We start from the raw sequence: 16,208 nt of genomic DNA, 5'->3' as shown, positions 1-16,208 counted from the left end.
AAGGAGGGAGAAGTGGGGAAGCAGAGCAGGGGTCAGGCAGGGGATGTCAGGGCATGCCCTGACACCAGTTTTCAATAGAGTGATGCAAAAAAAGAGGCCCATGACCCTGGAGCTTCTCTGCAAAGGCCCTTCAGGCCTTTGCGAAAACCTAATATTTTACATATTTTGTCCTATATATATGCCTCTGAGCACTAGTGCACGAGTGCGTGCACTCAAGACTAGTAGATACTATATATATAGGTGCAAGGGGTCGGGTACCCTCTAGACCACTTTATATTGATCAGGTGATGAGTACTAGGTGCAAAGAGGAAGTCTGGGTCATCCTCATGTTCTGTCATGAATTCCAGGTGGTCGTCTGTCCATGTCTCTTTGGCAGATTCACCTGTGATGTTCTCTGGTAGGTAAATCTGGATACGGGCTTCGCTGTGTGGGCGGATCCTCTCTGTGCTGTGGATCATATGGTCTGTGATGCGGGTGATGCACGTTGAAAAGGTGTCCCTTGGGTCTATTCAATATCTTCTGTGGGGGTTGAATACCAGTAGTGGTGGCATGGTGAATGGTGTTGTTAGCCTTCTCTGCCATGGGTAGAGGTGGTTGGTGTTAGAACGTGGGGATTCGGACGACTCCGGAATGGAATCGGAGACTTAGCATGGAAGGACCTCGGCCTCAGCGACTCAGGTGGAGCGCTGTGCCATTGCTGGTTGTCCTGGGGGTCCCTAATTTCGGATCTAGCAGAGGGAAAGTCTCTTGGGGGAATTCAAGTTGATTTCGGACTGAGGTTACAAGTTACTAGGTACATTGTATATAAGGAGGGGTCCGGAATCAAAAGGAACAAGGGTAGGACGAAAGGAGACAAAGGGAGATGGAAAGAGGAACAACACCGAGGGTCAAGTGTTTGACTCAATGGTGTTTCCCAAAGGAGGAATGAAGGGCCAAGGCCCAAGAAGGAAGGAAGGAGGATGGGAGTCGGGAATGGCTAGCTGACTGAATAGAAAGGAAGCAGCAGCCCAAATAGGAGTGAGGGAGAATAGCGGAATTGAAATGGACAATGCAATAGTTGCAAGGTCCGGAGTAAGTCCGGAAAGTCCGAACTCGGAGGTTAAACTCCGGAATATTGGCAAAGGTAATTAAATGGAATGAGCTAACCAATACGATGGGTATAAGCGGAGGTGGGGTCAAAGTCCGAGGTCGGAGCTAAGACCGGAGGTTCCGGAGACGAGACGTGAACAGGATACCGGAGCGGAGGTCCGGAGTCGGGAGCATAGGTTTTGCGTACTCATCTGGAAGGTGTCGAGGTTGGGGTCGGACCCGGAATGTTCCGGAGTCGGACCGAAGGTGGTGTCCGAGCCGGAGGTGGGATAACCTCTTGGGAGTCGGCAAGGAGAAGGTGACGGAAGGGAAGTAGGGCTCCGGAAGTCGGAGTGCGGAGTTCCGGGAGCCCGGAGCGGAGGTCGGGATTGTATGGATATGACAGTTGGTGACTGGGTGGTCATCTGGGAGTCAGGCCAGGTGTGTTGCCTCCATCTTTAGTTGGTATTCAAGGAGTAAGTTGATAGGTGGGATCGATGCTTCAATTTCCATTGCCTGTGTGTTGGTTGTATGAAATGCTCCTGTAATCATGTGCAAGCATTTGTTCTGTAGTATAGAAAGATGTTCAAGGATCATTTTAGGTTTTTTGTGCCAATATATTGGTAGACCATAAAGTGCGATAGGCAGTATCGCTCCCAGGTAGAGGCGCTGGACATGGGTCTGGTGGAGACCTCTCTCTGAGTTGCCCAGCATACGAAGGGCTTGGGCTGCAAATGCCACTTTAAAAGTGATCCTCTTGATGTGCTCCGTGAACTTGAGTTGTGGGTTGAACCATATGCCTAGATATCTCATCAGGCTGGATGGGTTGACTGTTTTATTGGCGTCATTTATGTGTGAGGGGATGGTGATGGATGGGCCAGGCCCGGCATTTCTGCCTGTTCTGGTTTGGGTGAAGTGCATGAGTTCATTTTTAACTGGATCGGTCTTTAGGCCTCTTTCCCTGAGCCACTCGTGGATGTTGGAATAACCATCAGGGATGGAGTAACCTCCCTGGCATAATGGGTGAGTAGTGTATGGATGCACACTAGAGGTCCTGGGTTTGATACCAGGCTTGTCCATTTTATGTCATTTGTCCAGTCACCTGGTTTATATCATTTGGATATCACGGAGTAAGTCCGGGAAGGCAACATGCAATTTCTTCAGTGGACTATCTGGAAAGTGGCCTTAATGACTTCAGTGGATTCTTCTCTGGATGGTGCTGATGCTGATATGGATCTGTCGTCTACATAGAGAGTGAGGGGCATGGGGGAAATTAGGCCATTGTTAAATTTCATGCTTAGCTCTGTGTTCTGTGCAATCCTGGTTTGGACTCCTTCCATGGCTTTTGCCAGTGGGGATGTGAAGTATGCTGCCAGAATAGGAGAGACACATGAGCCTTGTGGGATGCCAGTGAAAATGGGCCTTAGTTGATCTTGTTTTCCATCTAGGCAGATTGCCACTTCTCTGTCCTTGAGGAAACTGAGGACCCATTTTACTGTGGGGAGCAGGATGTGGTAGGCTCTTAGCATGCTAACCAGGTGAGAGTGGGGGATATTGTCAAAAAAGCCAGTGATGTCAAAGGTGAGCATGGAGACTACCCTCTTGTGGTTCCATGCTGCCTCAATGTCATGCACAATGGTAAGGAGGGCATCTTGGGCTGACTTGCCAGGAATTTGTCATATCCATCCACAGCCATCGACTTCCACTACCTCCAAACCCTCCAGACTACCTCCACTCCTTCTTCACTAACCTCGGAGCTCCCGTATTCCGCAATCACCTCTGCTTCCCTCGATGGTCACCACCCCCTCTTTTCAATATATTACCTATGCCTCCCTAAGTACAGAGCCCCGAAGGCTTCCGGACAGCTCCGACGTCCGCTAGCACACTCCTGCCTCCACTGGGCAATTCACTCGCTTGCCCTGCAAGCCCACCTTTGGGCCTATCCCTCCTTTCCGTTTCTGGGTTATCACCTACCATTCCGCTAACCCCATAACCCGACTTGTCAGTAATATTCAATCAGCTAATGTTTAACTCCATTAGCTCCGCTCCGCTTGGCCCTGCCATTTACAGGCCTGCCCTCGTTGTAACTATATATACTCAACTTGTACATAGGTTACACCTCAGTAATAAAATCGACTAGAGTTGACCCCCTTTAGTTCTCGTTGCCAGTCAGTAAGTTAGGGCATGGACGTGTAACTTGGCACAGCGCTCCTGGCATAAGTCGCTGAGGCTGAAGCCCTCCACCATGGAGACATTCCTTCATCTTGATCTGGTCTCTGACAGAATTCCACCATACTGCATGCTGGGGAATAGGTGGTGTCTTGCTGCCAAGTAAGTTAGCCTACAGGCTTGGATCCATTCAAGAGCTTTCCCTGAGACTTCTAGCAGTTGAATCAATTGATATGATCTGGGGAGGGAGTAGTCCCTGTTTGGTTTCTGCAAGGCCACTGCGATGGATGTGCACCATAATTTCGGGTGGTAGCCTGAGTCTGCACATAGCCTGAGGTGGAATATCTCATCCCCAAGGGTCTTCCATGCCCACTGCCAAGCACACCCCATAAGTCCGGAGATCCCTGGGGCATTCAGTTGAGTGGCTGTGAAAATGGCATCTCAGACTTCTCGTTTCGTCATGCTGACATATTCTATGTCATCATTGCACAGGTCTAGAGAAATTGGTGGAGAGTTGGCGAGTTTTGGGAGTTCTGGGAGTAAGTCATTCCTTAGTGTCAGGTCTATTTGTGCATTCTGGCAGGTGTAGGCCATGCATCTTGATCGTTGCAATGGGGATTTGCTGGTGTACCATAAACAAGCCAAATCCCGTGATTCGACCACCCTTAGCCAATGTTCTCTCCTGCATATTCTTATTTTTCCTGATTTTTCTGATTCCATTTCTAGTCACTAGAGCCCGATGTTTCCTTTTCTTATTGTTCTTTCCTTATTTGTCATTTTCGGATTCTTCCGGGATACGGTGACCAGCTGTATAATTAGCTAGACAGTGAGGAGTAGCGGAATCCACTCCCAGTCAACGAACCTGTGCATGCTACCACTCCAACCCTCCCCCTCTCTTCTGTCTTGAGTCTAGTGGTGATAGGCCCATTACATTGTTTGCCTTCAGCGATAGGTAGTTTGGGGAGGATTGCTTGCCACCCCTTTAGGGTGGCTGATGCATATGTGCTGTTGATCTTCTCCCACCATGGTTCTTGTATGAGTAATATGGCTGGCTTTGGGTTCTTTCGTTTGGAAATGATATGCATTGCCGCTTGTGTTGCTGCATTGGACCAATTCACATTCAAGCTGCATATCGAGAGTTGGGCTGCTATTTTGGGTGTGCACTTCATTGGGGGGAGGTGAGGTGAGGGCTTGTCATTTCAATGTCCATTTTTTCCCTGCTTTCCACAGTTGACAGGTTGGGTTGATTGGTCTGTTTGACAATTTTTGTCTTTGACTGTGTGTGGACAAGCTTAGCAGTGGATGCCCTTTGGGCTTCTGGAGACCGGTTCTGTTCTAGGATGTGGCTTACATCATCGCCTGACAGGCCAATGTCTATGCTTGCTACCTCTGATTGATTGGTTGCCTCCTCCTTCCCTTTGCCTTTGCTTCTCTTTTGTTGCCAGCCTTCGGCTGTGCAGTTTGTGGCTGGGGGTTGCTAGGTGGCTGCGTGGTCTTCTTCAGGATGGGTTTGAGGCCCATTTTGTTTCTCCTGATCTTGCATTCTTTGAAGGTGCTTACATGTGCCTCTATGCAATTTATGCAGCAAGGTTGCACATCTGCTTGGTGGTCATCAGTGTTGTGGTCCTTTGCCCCACACTTTAAGCACCATGGCTGTGCGCAGTTGGCCATGCAGTGGGAGCACATGCCGCATTTGCTGCATGTGAAGACTTGAGCATGATCTTCATATGGTGTAATAGTGCATCTGTAGTTAAATAAGTACACAGTCCTGAGTTGGAAGAGTGTATCTCTGTCTTTTTTGTTAGTCAAGTCCAGTACAATGGATGCAAAATTCTTAGTGTAAATGGTGGCATCTGAGCCCAGCCATTTGGGTGGGCACCACTGCTTCAGTTCCCTGTAAGGTGGGCAGTACGTCATTAGCTCTTCATGGATCATGTTGATTGAGAGTGGGTCATTGCCGCAGTGGGTGGGTATTTTGTTGATTTTCACGCAGTAGTGTTCCATGTCTGGTAGGGTCGAGAGAACCTCGTTGTCTGTGATGGTGGCCACAATGTCATTCCCATAGTCCTGTAGGTTGGATGCCTTGCAGGTTGGGGCCATCATAACCTTGATGTTCCCTGCTACCGAGTATCCCACTGCCATCACCCTGAGGTAGTGCAGGAGATTCTTTTTCTCTAGCATGTCATTGATCTTCTTATGGATCTCAATGCCATTTGGGCGTTGGTCTGGTTGCAAGGGGGGGTTGATGCAGATGATTAGGCAGTGGGGGTCTGCTGTCTGTTTGTGTTCCGTTCCCTGTGTGTGTCAGGGCTCAGCACCCAAGCCCAGACCCCACACCACCTCCTCTCCTTCTCTACCAGTTGTTGTTTCACTGCCCTGTACACTTGTGTGAGCACAGAAGTGTGAGAAGACCTCCAGACACTGCCACAGTTCCCACAGGTCACAGCCACAATTCTGGGTGAGCAACTCACCCAGAATGTTCCCACACCCTCTGAGTACTGCCACCCGGACCCTCCCTATAGTCACACTGCTCAACTGGGGAACTGTACAGTCTTTCCTTTTATGGGTGCCATGTGGGGAGTTGAGAAGGTTACCCTTCTTCTCAACTTAGTGCCCACATAGGCAAGTTGTACTTACCTTTTACAATGTCATGCAACTTAGTGCCTGCATAGTGTCATGGCTGTGCATTCTGGCCCGTTAGCCACCTGTCCCGATGCCACCTGAGCCCATTCCCACTACGCAAGCGTGAGCATGAGCCCCGACTGCAGCCCTATCCTCCCTGAGGACTCCCTGCTCACTCCCCCACTTGCCCCTAGGCTCTCCTGCACCTGGCTGACTCCCCCACAGCCACACCAACCTTCCTGCCCTGAGTCCGCCTCCGGCACCATGCCCAGCACGACTCCTCTACCCCACCCACTTGGCCCCTACAGGGCCGCTACCATTCCCGTGCCCAACTCCGGCCCAACTCCGAGTCCAGCACCGCTACGATACTGTCATATCCATTCCCGGCCATCGACTTCCGGGCTCTCTGACCCCTCCGTTCCAACTCCGCTCCCCCCTCACCAACCTCGGAGCCCCCGTATTCCGCAAACCTCCTGGTACCCCTCGATGGTTACCACCCCCTCATTTCAATTTATTACCTACGCCTCCCTAAGTACGGAGCCCCGAAGACTTCCGGACAGCTCCGACGTCCGCTAGCGCACTCCCGCCTCCGCTGGGCAATACACTCGCCTGCCCTGCAGAGTCCACCTTCGGGCTTATCCCTCCTTTCCGTTTCTGGGTTAACGCCTGCCTTTCCGCTAACCCCGCGAACCGACTCGTCGGTAATATTCAGTCGGCTATTGTCTTAACCCTGTTAGCTCCGCTCCGTCCGGCTCCGCCAATTGCGGAACCGTCTCCGCTGTAACCATATATATACACTACTTGTACATAGGTTACGCCCCAGCAGATAAATCAACTAGAGTTACCCCCGCTAGGTTCTAAGCGCCAGTCAGTAAGTTAGGGCACGGACGTGTCACTAGGCACAGCGCTCCTGGCAGAAGTCGCTGAGGCCAAAGCCCTCCGTTACGGAGACATTCCTTCGTCTTAAATCTGGTCTCTGACAGATACCATCACTGCTATCACAGCCCTACACTCCTTCCTTTATTTATCTGTTATTGTTTGTTTTGATCCTCAGTCATTGCTGGCTGCTGTGCGGCCAACCCCGCTCCTTGTTCCCTTTTGCTTCCAGACCCTTCGGCCTTCAGCCCAGGTCTGCTTCCATTCATTCTTTCTCCCCTATATATATCCTGTATGATACTTTATTGTACCTTAGCTCTAATATCGATTTGACCATGACCCCCAAGTCCTGACCCCAGCAAGGCAACCCCAGTAAGTCTGAAATGAGGGCCAAGAGACAGCTAGGGGGCACAGTGCTCCTTTAGAGTCGCTGAGGCCAAATGCCCTACCCTCGGGCCTTGTTCACGGCATCACAGCCATTGTGGCCTATAGTGGCCCACTAATGGTGACCTTCAGTGCTGACCCCGGACCAGTGTCTAACACATAGAGTGCCCACATAGCACCCATAAAAGGAAAGACTGTACAGTTCCCCAGTTGAGTGGTGTGACTATAGGGAGGGTCCAGGTGGCAGTACTCAGAGGGTGTGGGAACATTCTGGGCGAGTTGCTTGCCCAGAATTGTGGCTGTGACCCGTGGGAACATTCTGGGTGAGCTGCTTGCCCAGAACTGTGGCAGTGTCTGGAGGTCTTCTCACACTTCCGTGCTCACACAACAGTGAAACAACAACTGGTAGAGAAGGAGAGGAGGTGGTATGGGGTCAGGGCTTGGGTGCTGGGCCCTGACAGTGTGGCTGTTTCGTGAGCTTGGTCTAGCGGTTTCACTGTCTGTTTCTTTGCTGTTGCCCATCTATGTTGTAAACACAGCATTCCAAATATGGTAACCTGCTTCAGCGGTTCACTTGCAACCCAGATGTAATAATGAAAGAAATATAACTAAAATACACATGGTGCTCCAGCCCCCATATTTATACTTCTCAACAATATTCCAGGTTCTTCTATGTCCAGCACTTATGCAGGTGCCTAGTAACCCCTAGAATATTCCTGGATATTCCGGTTCAGTTTCATCATGTGACTTGTATCCCAACATTCCCCCTTGAGTCACATACCCCTTCCAACAATTTTCTTGATCCAGAAACCTGCCCTGTATGACAAATTCGAAGCACCCAGAATCAATCATGTTCTCATCCTCCGATATTTTCCCATCCTATACAGTCCTGACAGCATTCGGATCCTTCCATTCCCAATTTAGTAAGAGTAATTCATCATCAAGTTGGCCTCGTTTCTATTTTGGGTTTCCTTATTCTCTCAGCAATTACGCTGGTAATGCCCCTTCTTTTGGCAATTCCAACAAACTGGCTCTGCTCTAGCCTGTTTTCCCCCTGCAATAAATGCTCCTGGGGAGGCACCCTCTTCTCCACATGTCCCCATCCTTGCCTCCTCATCCCTGAGAATACCCATCACTGCTTCCAAAGATGGCTCAGTCTCATGGGAAGTTAAAGAAGCCGAAATGGCATTGAACTTCGGGTTCAAGCACATGATCAATGCATTGGCCAGATCCGAATCACCGACATTCACTCCAATTCTGTGCATCTGGTTCCAGATCGATTTGAGCCCATTGATATAATTGTCAATTGGCTTTTTGGGATCGTGTTTGAAGTTATAAAATGCCTGCATCAATCGAATTCTATTGGCCCTGGAGTTTTTCTCATAGTGTCCTGCCAATTTGTACCAGGCCTCGACACCATTTTTGCAATGGCTGATCAACTTGTATTGTGACAGGTCTATGGTCAGCCCAATTATGGTAAGAGCTTCATCGGCCTTGTTTTGGGCATTCTTCGGGATTTTCCAGTCTTCACTTTTGTTTTTCCCTTTCTGAATTATGTCCCAACAGCCAGCCCTCTGGAGTACAAGGGAGACACCGAATTTCCAATCATAGTAATTATCCTTGGTCAATTTCAGCACTTGTCCCACCAGGGAGTTATAGTTCGGAGTTGTGTCCTTGGTTTCTGCCATATTATGTAAGCGTAGCGATCAGATGAGGCAACATTGAGTGAATAGAGTAATCCGGTTAGACCCAGGCTGGGCTCATAACCTGTTGTAAATGCAGTGTTCCAAATATGGTAACCCGCTTCAGCGGTTCACTCGCAACCCAGATGTAATATAGAAATGAGAAGAGAAACTGTAACTAACTAAAGAACATACAGTGCTAAAGCACCCATGTTTAAACTCCTGAATAACATTCCAGGTTCTTCTATGCCCAGCGCTTACACAGGCACCTAGTAACCCCTAGAATATTCCCGGATATTCCGGTTCAGTTTCGTCATGTGACTCGTATCCCAACAGTCTGGGTTGCGGTTTCGGTGGATTCTTTGCTGCTACGCTTGCCCAAGACTCGGTCAGGGCCACCATTGGTTTCGCTACGGTATCCGGGTCCCTCTCTGGCAGGGGTTGGGTTTGGGCCGTGGTCACCTTGGATTCTAAGGATTTCAAGCAATTGGATAGGTAAGCGTTTGTTGAAGCGAGGTTGGAGACATTGGCTTCTGCCTCCACCAGACGGCTTTCTAGGTCATCTTCTTGCCACGGCTTTTGTATGTGGCTTTGGGCAGTCCTGCGAACCAATGGGAGTACGTCGGGAGGAGTTGTTCCCACAAGCCTGCATGGGCGACAAGTGATAGTCTCTCCGTAACCTCGTTCATACTCGTGGACGCATCTTCCAAAAGCTTCCAGTTCCTGTCGTGTTCCTCATCCTCGGGGGTCGGGTCTTCCATCCACATCTCTTCGTTCTCCGAGTCGGACCGTTCTTGGTGTTCGGCTTCTGGGGAGTGTTGAGGATTTGTGGTGTGTGTGCTGTCTTCCATTGGTACAGCGTGTCGTTCCATGTCTGGGGTGCTGGGCCATGACATCGGGATGCTGGTAACATCCAGTTGATCGGAGACTGGCGCAATCGGATAAGGGTGTTCAGCGAATTTGTCGCGGAGCAGTTGCATTTCTGGGGTACTAGTCGCTGCCGCTTCGCCCCAGGGGCTACTGTTGGCTGAGCCTGTTTGTCCTCTTGCTGTAGTTTTGGTACCACGACGTGGCAATTGGTGCGGCTGGAGTGGCGTGCTCGAGATCGTGTTGTACATATCTCGCTTCGTGCTAGACTGTCTCAAGTTAGCAGGGTTAGCTGGCTTTTGGAGCCCTGCTTTCCCTCCTGTGTCAAACTTTTCTTGATCATCCATGGTTAGGAGATCGTGCGTGGGAAGGGGAAGCGGTTTGGGGGGAATGGGGGGTGGTATTGTTGTTTTTCGATCTCACTAGACGTTTTCCCTCTCTTTTCGAGATGGTGTCACGTGTGTATCTTAAGTAGTAGGTCAACGAAGCCAAGCGTACGCCGGAATGCATGTGTATACTCCACAAATCGCGTGAGACGTGGGCGATCGAGAGTCGACGGTTGTCAGCGAACGGAATCTGGACATCCGATGATAGATAATAATCCTCCGGGCGCTGCATACCTTGATGAGCACACCCTGTCACGCACTTATGTGCATCGGGTTCAGCAGTGTTTCCTTTGGGACTCATGATGAGATCGGTGATTGCTCGCACACCTGTCAGTTTCGCGCTACTGGATACACCGTGTGGTCGGACTGGGTTAACGAAAACAACCGATGATGAAAACATCCAGGCCTGCCACTCACCCAGGTACCTTGCGAAAGACACCAGGATCGTCAATGGAGGCTTCGTTTCATTTCCTTTGGCGTATCGACTTTGATTCCAGACTATCCCGCACGCGGCACGTTATGCAGGGGCCATGTCATCGGGATGCATTATCTGATTCCATGCAGCCAGTCAAGTTGTCGATCGTTCCCAGCGCGTTATCCACCCCGGCCACTTTGCAAGCTGAGTGCGAATGTGCCGTACAGAGGGACACACATCGTGCATAGGGGATGACAAGTAGTCGAAATACTGTAGGGGCCAATTATATTCACTGATCGATAATTACCCAGCGGTGACTGGCGCATGAGTACAGCGCGTCCATAGTGCCACAGCCAAGTGAATCAGTCCACTCCATAATGATCGCAACAATTGAGTTATTCACTGCGCAGCTTGTCAAGTGCTGGTTAGAAGATTGTTCGTACTACGCGATATCGTAGATGTGAAAGTGAACACCCTTGTCTGTCCTTCAAGTGTTGAGGCCCATCGAGAGAATGTGATTAAACGCCCACAATTTGAACATCCGAAAATCAGCGGCTCCAGAGTACTTTACTCGTGGGGTGCTTCGTTCAAATGAATGACATCAACCCCGAAGACCTGCACAGTATGCGAATTCGATTGGTCGAGTTGTTGACGTTGATAGTTATATCAAACCCTCCCACAATAGCCCAACAAGTGAATCAAGAATTCAAGGGCTGTTGTACATGCGAGGGCCAAAGAATTCAGTCGGCTAGCGCTAACACTCCGGAGAAGCAAATTAATGTCTTGGCAAGTGTCTACCAGCCGCAAAAAGGCAAGTATGAATTGCACGCCGTGTTCTGGGAAATCAAATTAAAATGTGGTGCCGACGCTCAACATCGAAATTATTTGATTCCTCATATGACAGCGCAACCGCATTTCGCGGCTTTCGAATTGTTTGCGTTCCGAACCCCAGCCGAAATGGTAGTAGTTCACCATATACGGTGAAGTTGGAAGCATGCTCAGCATTTTCCCGCAGAGTTACATTGGCAATAAATTCGAGGTGTTATGTTTGGACAGCGTGTCCGGTGTCGAAATGAATAGTGGGACTCATCTAGCTCATCGCTCCGACTCCTTGTGCTGCAGCATGGTTCCTGACCTCGGCGATGCAACCAGCACCATATTGACTAAGTAAACTCACAGAAGGCGCGAGGGCAACTTGAGCAACGTGAGACACAAGCGCTGACTCGTAAATCGCTCGATCATCACGAATTCTAAGATCACCTATGGGGTATATCGCAGAGCGGATGGTGGAGACATAGCGGGCTAAGAATTGACATCGCTCTCTAGACACTGGTCTGGACGTCTTTATTTGGTAGTGTCCAAAGCTTATGGAATTAGGACAGTTGACACCACGCCCTGGGCGTGCTTGGCAAGCTGTCATACGGGGACGTATTTGAATATGAAGCTGAGCGTCGGAGAGGCCCAAAATGCGTGCACGTAGCAGTGTCTACCGCACTAACGTGATGGAAAGTTTGGTTCGAATTGCAGCAATTGAGTTGTTCACCAAGCTAGTGCAGACCTGCTTGCAATTGGAGAGCAGCTGAACGAAGAAGGGGTAAACGCAAGGGCAGCAGGGCACTTGAAAGACACTCATGCCACCACCTTGAGGACTCCAGATCGGGAAGTAGAGAGTTTTGTTCCAGCGTGGATGCCGAAGGCAACACCCGCTCGTGGCTGTTCAGTGTGGAGAAGGCTCAATTCAATAGCTCAGTCTTGATGCTTTCGAACCTCAGTGTTAGGCAGGACTCCAGCCTCCATGACTTCGTAATATTAGATAGACCTCAGTGTTCTTCTCCAGCAAGTCTCCCGTCTCAGGCCTGCCAGCTTTCTTTCCTGCAGCGACGGATGGTTTGAAATGTGATTAGTACTGCAGTATGTGCTCTAATCGTTACGCACCGCGGTATCCAACACCCATTATTTATAGGGAAGAAAACACAACGCCTCGAAGGCGCTGACCGACAAGCAGCCTGAGAAGGGAGTAAAGGTAGGAGGAAGGAACAATGGCAACGACTTCAGGTGGCGCAAGGGCAAGGAACAACGGTAACGACGCCGGACAGCCGAGGGGCGACAGCAAAGTGCCAAGTGTCAGTGGTGGCCTTTTGGTGACGGGTGCTTTGAGTGGGTGAGTTTCAACAAATCTTACTTTGCTCGACTCGGATTTTCAGCTTTGAACCACTCTATCTGCTACAACAGATGACCGCCTCCGCGTTGTTGGTGTGGTCTCGGTAATCTCTTGGTTCATTTTGTAAGGGAAACGTTGTCAGAGCAAAAATCGCTGCATATGTACGCCAAAATCCATCCCCATTGCTTGCTCAGTACACAGAGAATGCCACATTTCATGCCGCGTTCCCGCCATCCTCCTATATTTCTTTTCACAGCACTCCATCCAATCTATAATTATCGTCCTGCTTTTTACATGCAAACTGACATAATTTCTCCCACGCAGACTGTTGGCATACGTACTCCGATGCAAGCGTTACGGAGGGGACTCCCCCAATGCCCATTCAGTGGACGTATCGCATTTGATCCCTTCTCTTGTCCCGACCATCCAGGGTAGACGGGGCCACCAACGGAGTGGAGCCTGCAAGGCATAAGGCCCAAGACTAGTTCACCCGTTCAACAGCGTGGAGAAGTACATAGTATTCCTTTTTGTCAACGTATGGTAAGTGATATCGAAGCTGATTCCAGTGTAACCAAAGATTCACAGTAGCTCGACAGGCCAGAAATTATCCACACCGGTTCACATCGCGCACGCTGCTGTGTCCATATTCCGGATTTCGGACTTGATGCTCGGGACATGGAACGGGGGCCTTGCAACGACTAACTCTTCCTTGTCTCCCAGGGATGATGGCTTATCACGACGTTCAGCCTTTCTGATCGTGGTTTCGTCTCGAACAATGAACCCCGTTTTTGCAAGTTCACTTTCACACCGCCTTTATTGAGGCTTTGAAGGGTATTCCAGTCTTTGTTTCAACTCAGTTTCTCAATCTATCATCCGAACTTTGAGCTACTGGATAATAACGATGATGAGCTCACACTACCAAGCTGGCCGACCAATATTCGCTCTGCCGTTGCACACTAGATCCGACACATCCCACAGTTTTATTGCCTCCAGACTATCTGGGTTGACGTCAGAAGGAGTGGCCTTTCGTGCCGATGGTGAAGGACGTTGGGAGTCCATAGGTGGTTAGTTGGAAAGGGGATAGGCAAGGCAAACAAACATAGTATGGCAAGAAGCCCCGTCGAGGTTCCTCATTTGATCGGTGCGTTTGTGGTGATGAATGCATCTGGTGTATTTATGTCCCAACACTAGAGTCTTACTATTTCTCGTTATGCAGAGCAACAATACTATGTGATTATGTTATCCTAAGTGGGGAATGAAAGACGTCCAGGATGTAGTTCGGTAAAGGGCGGGGGGCGGAGATCGCAAAGACGTAAATGTGAGAGTGAACAGGATAATCCGAGCAACAGGATAAATAAGCATGGAGAGAGCCCCAGACAATGCAACCATAGTTTCGATGTTTCCCTGTCTTTCAATGGCCCATGCGACTGGGCCGGGGCTCACAGTAATAATTATCGCAGAAATGCGCCACAAAAGTTTCTCCGCACGTGTTGGAAATGGAAATAACCAGGCGAGACAATGAACCCCACCAAAAAGGATACCAGTGACAAGGAATATCCATAAGGAAGTTGTCTCCATGATCTTCACTGGAGGGGAAATCGGGTTTGACGCGTTCTCCATTTTAGGCAGTATTTGATCAGTGACGGCATCGGAATTTGGGGGATTGGGGCGAGTCTCTTCCGTCACATGGATTGGGAAATGGACATCCAGCGGTTTATACCACCACAAAGCATAAATAAAGATGCTAAGTGCCGCATAAGCAAGCGTCATCGCTTCCAGTTGTGACTTGGGTAGATGACTTGCCCACCGTCCAACATACTGAATGGTGAACCACAGTAACTGGAGGACGACAACGGACTTTGCAAAAGAGTCGCCTTTACTTCTGTCGAGGATTCGTTCCCTAGTTACTGCGGCCTTTCGATGATCTCCCGACTTGTCGATTATGCCGGGGTATTTCGCAAACAGAGTAGAAGGGTCTTCATTTTTATCTGGCCTCACTACTTCTTGTTTGGAAGAGTCGAAGAAGCCACCCATAATAACAAAATATGAATGGGTGAGTGTCCATCCTTCTGAAAACTTGATGTCAGGCTTAAACTGAATTGTGCCATATCAGCCCAAACCTTGAATTTCAGCACACTTTTTTGATATCCTCCAAGCCTTGGAGAACCCAGCCCATGCAGCCGCAACAGACAGCTCCGGTGAAAGCAACGCGAAAACCATTTGAATGTTACGAGAACCCATCCCAAACGACCAAGCTGAATATTGCTCAGGCACATCTGGATGGATTGCTGTCCAGACACAAGCAAATATCGTAAGGAGGCAGCTGTACACCATGCTCCACATAGTCCGACAGTTGCGCAGATCGTTACACGCATCCGAGTAATTTATGGAGAAAACCGTACTGTTGGGTGGGGGATGTTGAGGGATGGGTGCAGCATAGATGCTTTGGGTGAGGATATGGCTGATGAGAGTGGCTGCCATTGTAACGTAGATGATTCAGGTACAATGAAGATTTGGACACACAGATTGCGAGCTTTATACCGCAGCGGGACGAGGCAGTGTAATGCTTCATCGAACACATGGCTTCTAGTGTCTGGATAAATGTTCGTAAGGAATCATATTCAGCTCACTCCTGCATACTGTAAGGGGTGCAGCAGCCTTATCGTGGGATCGGGGTGTCTGGCCAGCAGGAATTCCAATCTAAACCAACTTGATTGAGATAATCAACTGATAGAATACATGCAATCAGCGAGTTCAAAAGGAAGAAATCTCATAGAAGTCCCGGGGAACATCTCACTGCCGAGCCAGTCCGGTCCTTCTGAACAGAGCAAATCAAAACAAACAAACAAAAGGTAACGAGAAATCGCATCGCGCGTGCGCGTAATCTCGGAAATGAGATGTCGTATTTCCATTCGGCTGCGTGCTTACCATGCACTGGCCTTCAGGCGAAGTACTTGAGTTTCCAAAGAACTGTCGGAGAGGACTCAAAAGCCACAGGGGTGCGATTCGTTCAGTTGATGTGGCGCTACGCTCAAGAATCCCTTGCATAACTATTGTTCTCCTACTGTATTGGCTATGAGGCAAGAAGCCGGCAATACAGTCCCGGGGTGGGGTCAGTTCACGAGCACTAAGTCCATCGCACCCAAGTATCGCAGCAGACTTCATAGACTCGTCAGAAAGGACAGGCAAACCGCGGTTAGGAACAAGGTTAACATGGGACATGTGGAGTTGCCCCGAGACTGTTCGAGTACCGTGAAGACCAGTCTACCCCCGTAAACTGAATCACTGAGCGATAGAAACCTAAGAGAGAACACTTCTCCAGAGGCGAGACTACCGGTGGGTCCGACTTGTTAGTGTCCCACCCAACGTATGGTATGAACACAGTAGTACAGCGGACTGTACCGTTGGGGTACGTGGGAGCCAAGCGAAAAATTCCGCCTATGTCATCTGAGTGTGGAGAAAAAAATCGTAAATTGGTGCCAAAGGAAAGGACCGAGGGGTTTGAATAACTCGAGTACTGGTGACGGATGGGATCCGCGTGTGCAATTCTGGCACCCTATCTTAACTAGTAGGTCAAC

At 49.6% G+C, this 16,208-nt stretch overlaps 2 protein-coding genes across 2 annotated transcripts; both read right to left on the bottom strand.

Annotated features, from left to right (window-relative positions):
• Positions 1-8,935: 8,935 nt before the first annotated feature.
• On the bottom strand, positions 8,936-10,184 carry EI90DRAFT_1056794 (uncharacterized protein). The gene has a single exon (XM_039051445.1). The coding sequence runs from the start codon at positions 10,013-10,015 to the stop codon at positions 9,356-9,358; it is 660 nt and encodes a 219-aa protein (XP_038915874.1). The 5' UTR covers positions 10,016-10,184; the 3' UTR covers positions 8,936-9,355.
• Positions 10,185-13,869: 3,685 nt separating this feature from the next.
• Positions 13,870-15,111, bottom strand: EI90DRAFT_3289562 (uncharacterized protein; the record flags this gene model as incomplete). Its single annotated transcript, XM_039067177.1, has 2 exons — positions 13,870-14,699; positions 14,751-15,111. 2 exons carry the CDS (start codon positions 15,109-15,111, stop codon positions 13,870-13,872), a joined length of 1,191 nt encoding a protein of 396 aa, XP_038915873.1.
• Between the last annotated feature and the right edge of the window lie 1,097 nt (positions 15,112-16,208).

The sequence above is a fragment of the Cantharellus anzutake genome (assembly GCF_015039405.1).
Source record: "Cantharellus anzutake strain C23 chromosome Unknown EI90scaffold_24, whole genome shotgun sequence".
NCBI lineage: Eukaryota > Fungi > Basidiomycota > Agaricomycetes > Cantharellales > Hydnaceae > Cantharellus > Cantharellus anzutake.
The sequence above is the reverse complement of the archived record's forward strand: the minus strand, read 5'-3'. Positions and strand labels throughout refer to the sequence as shown.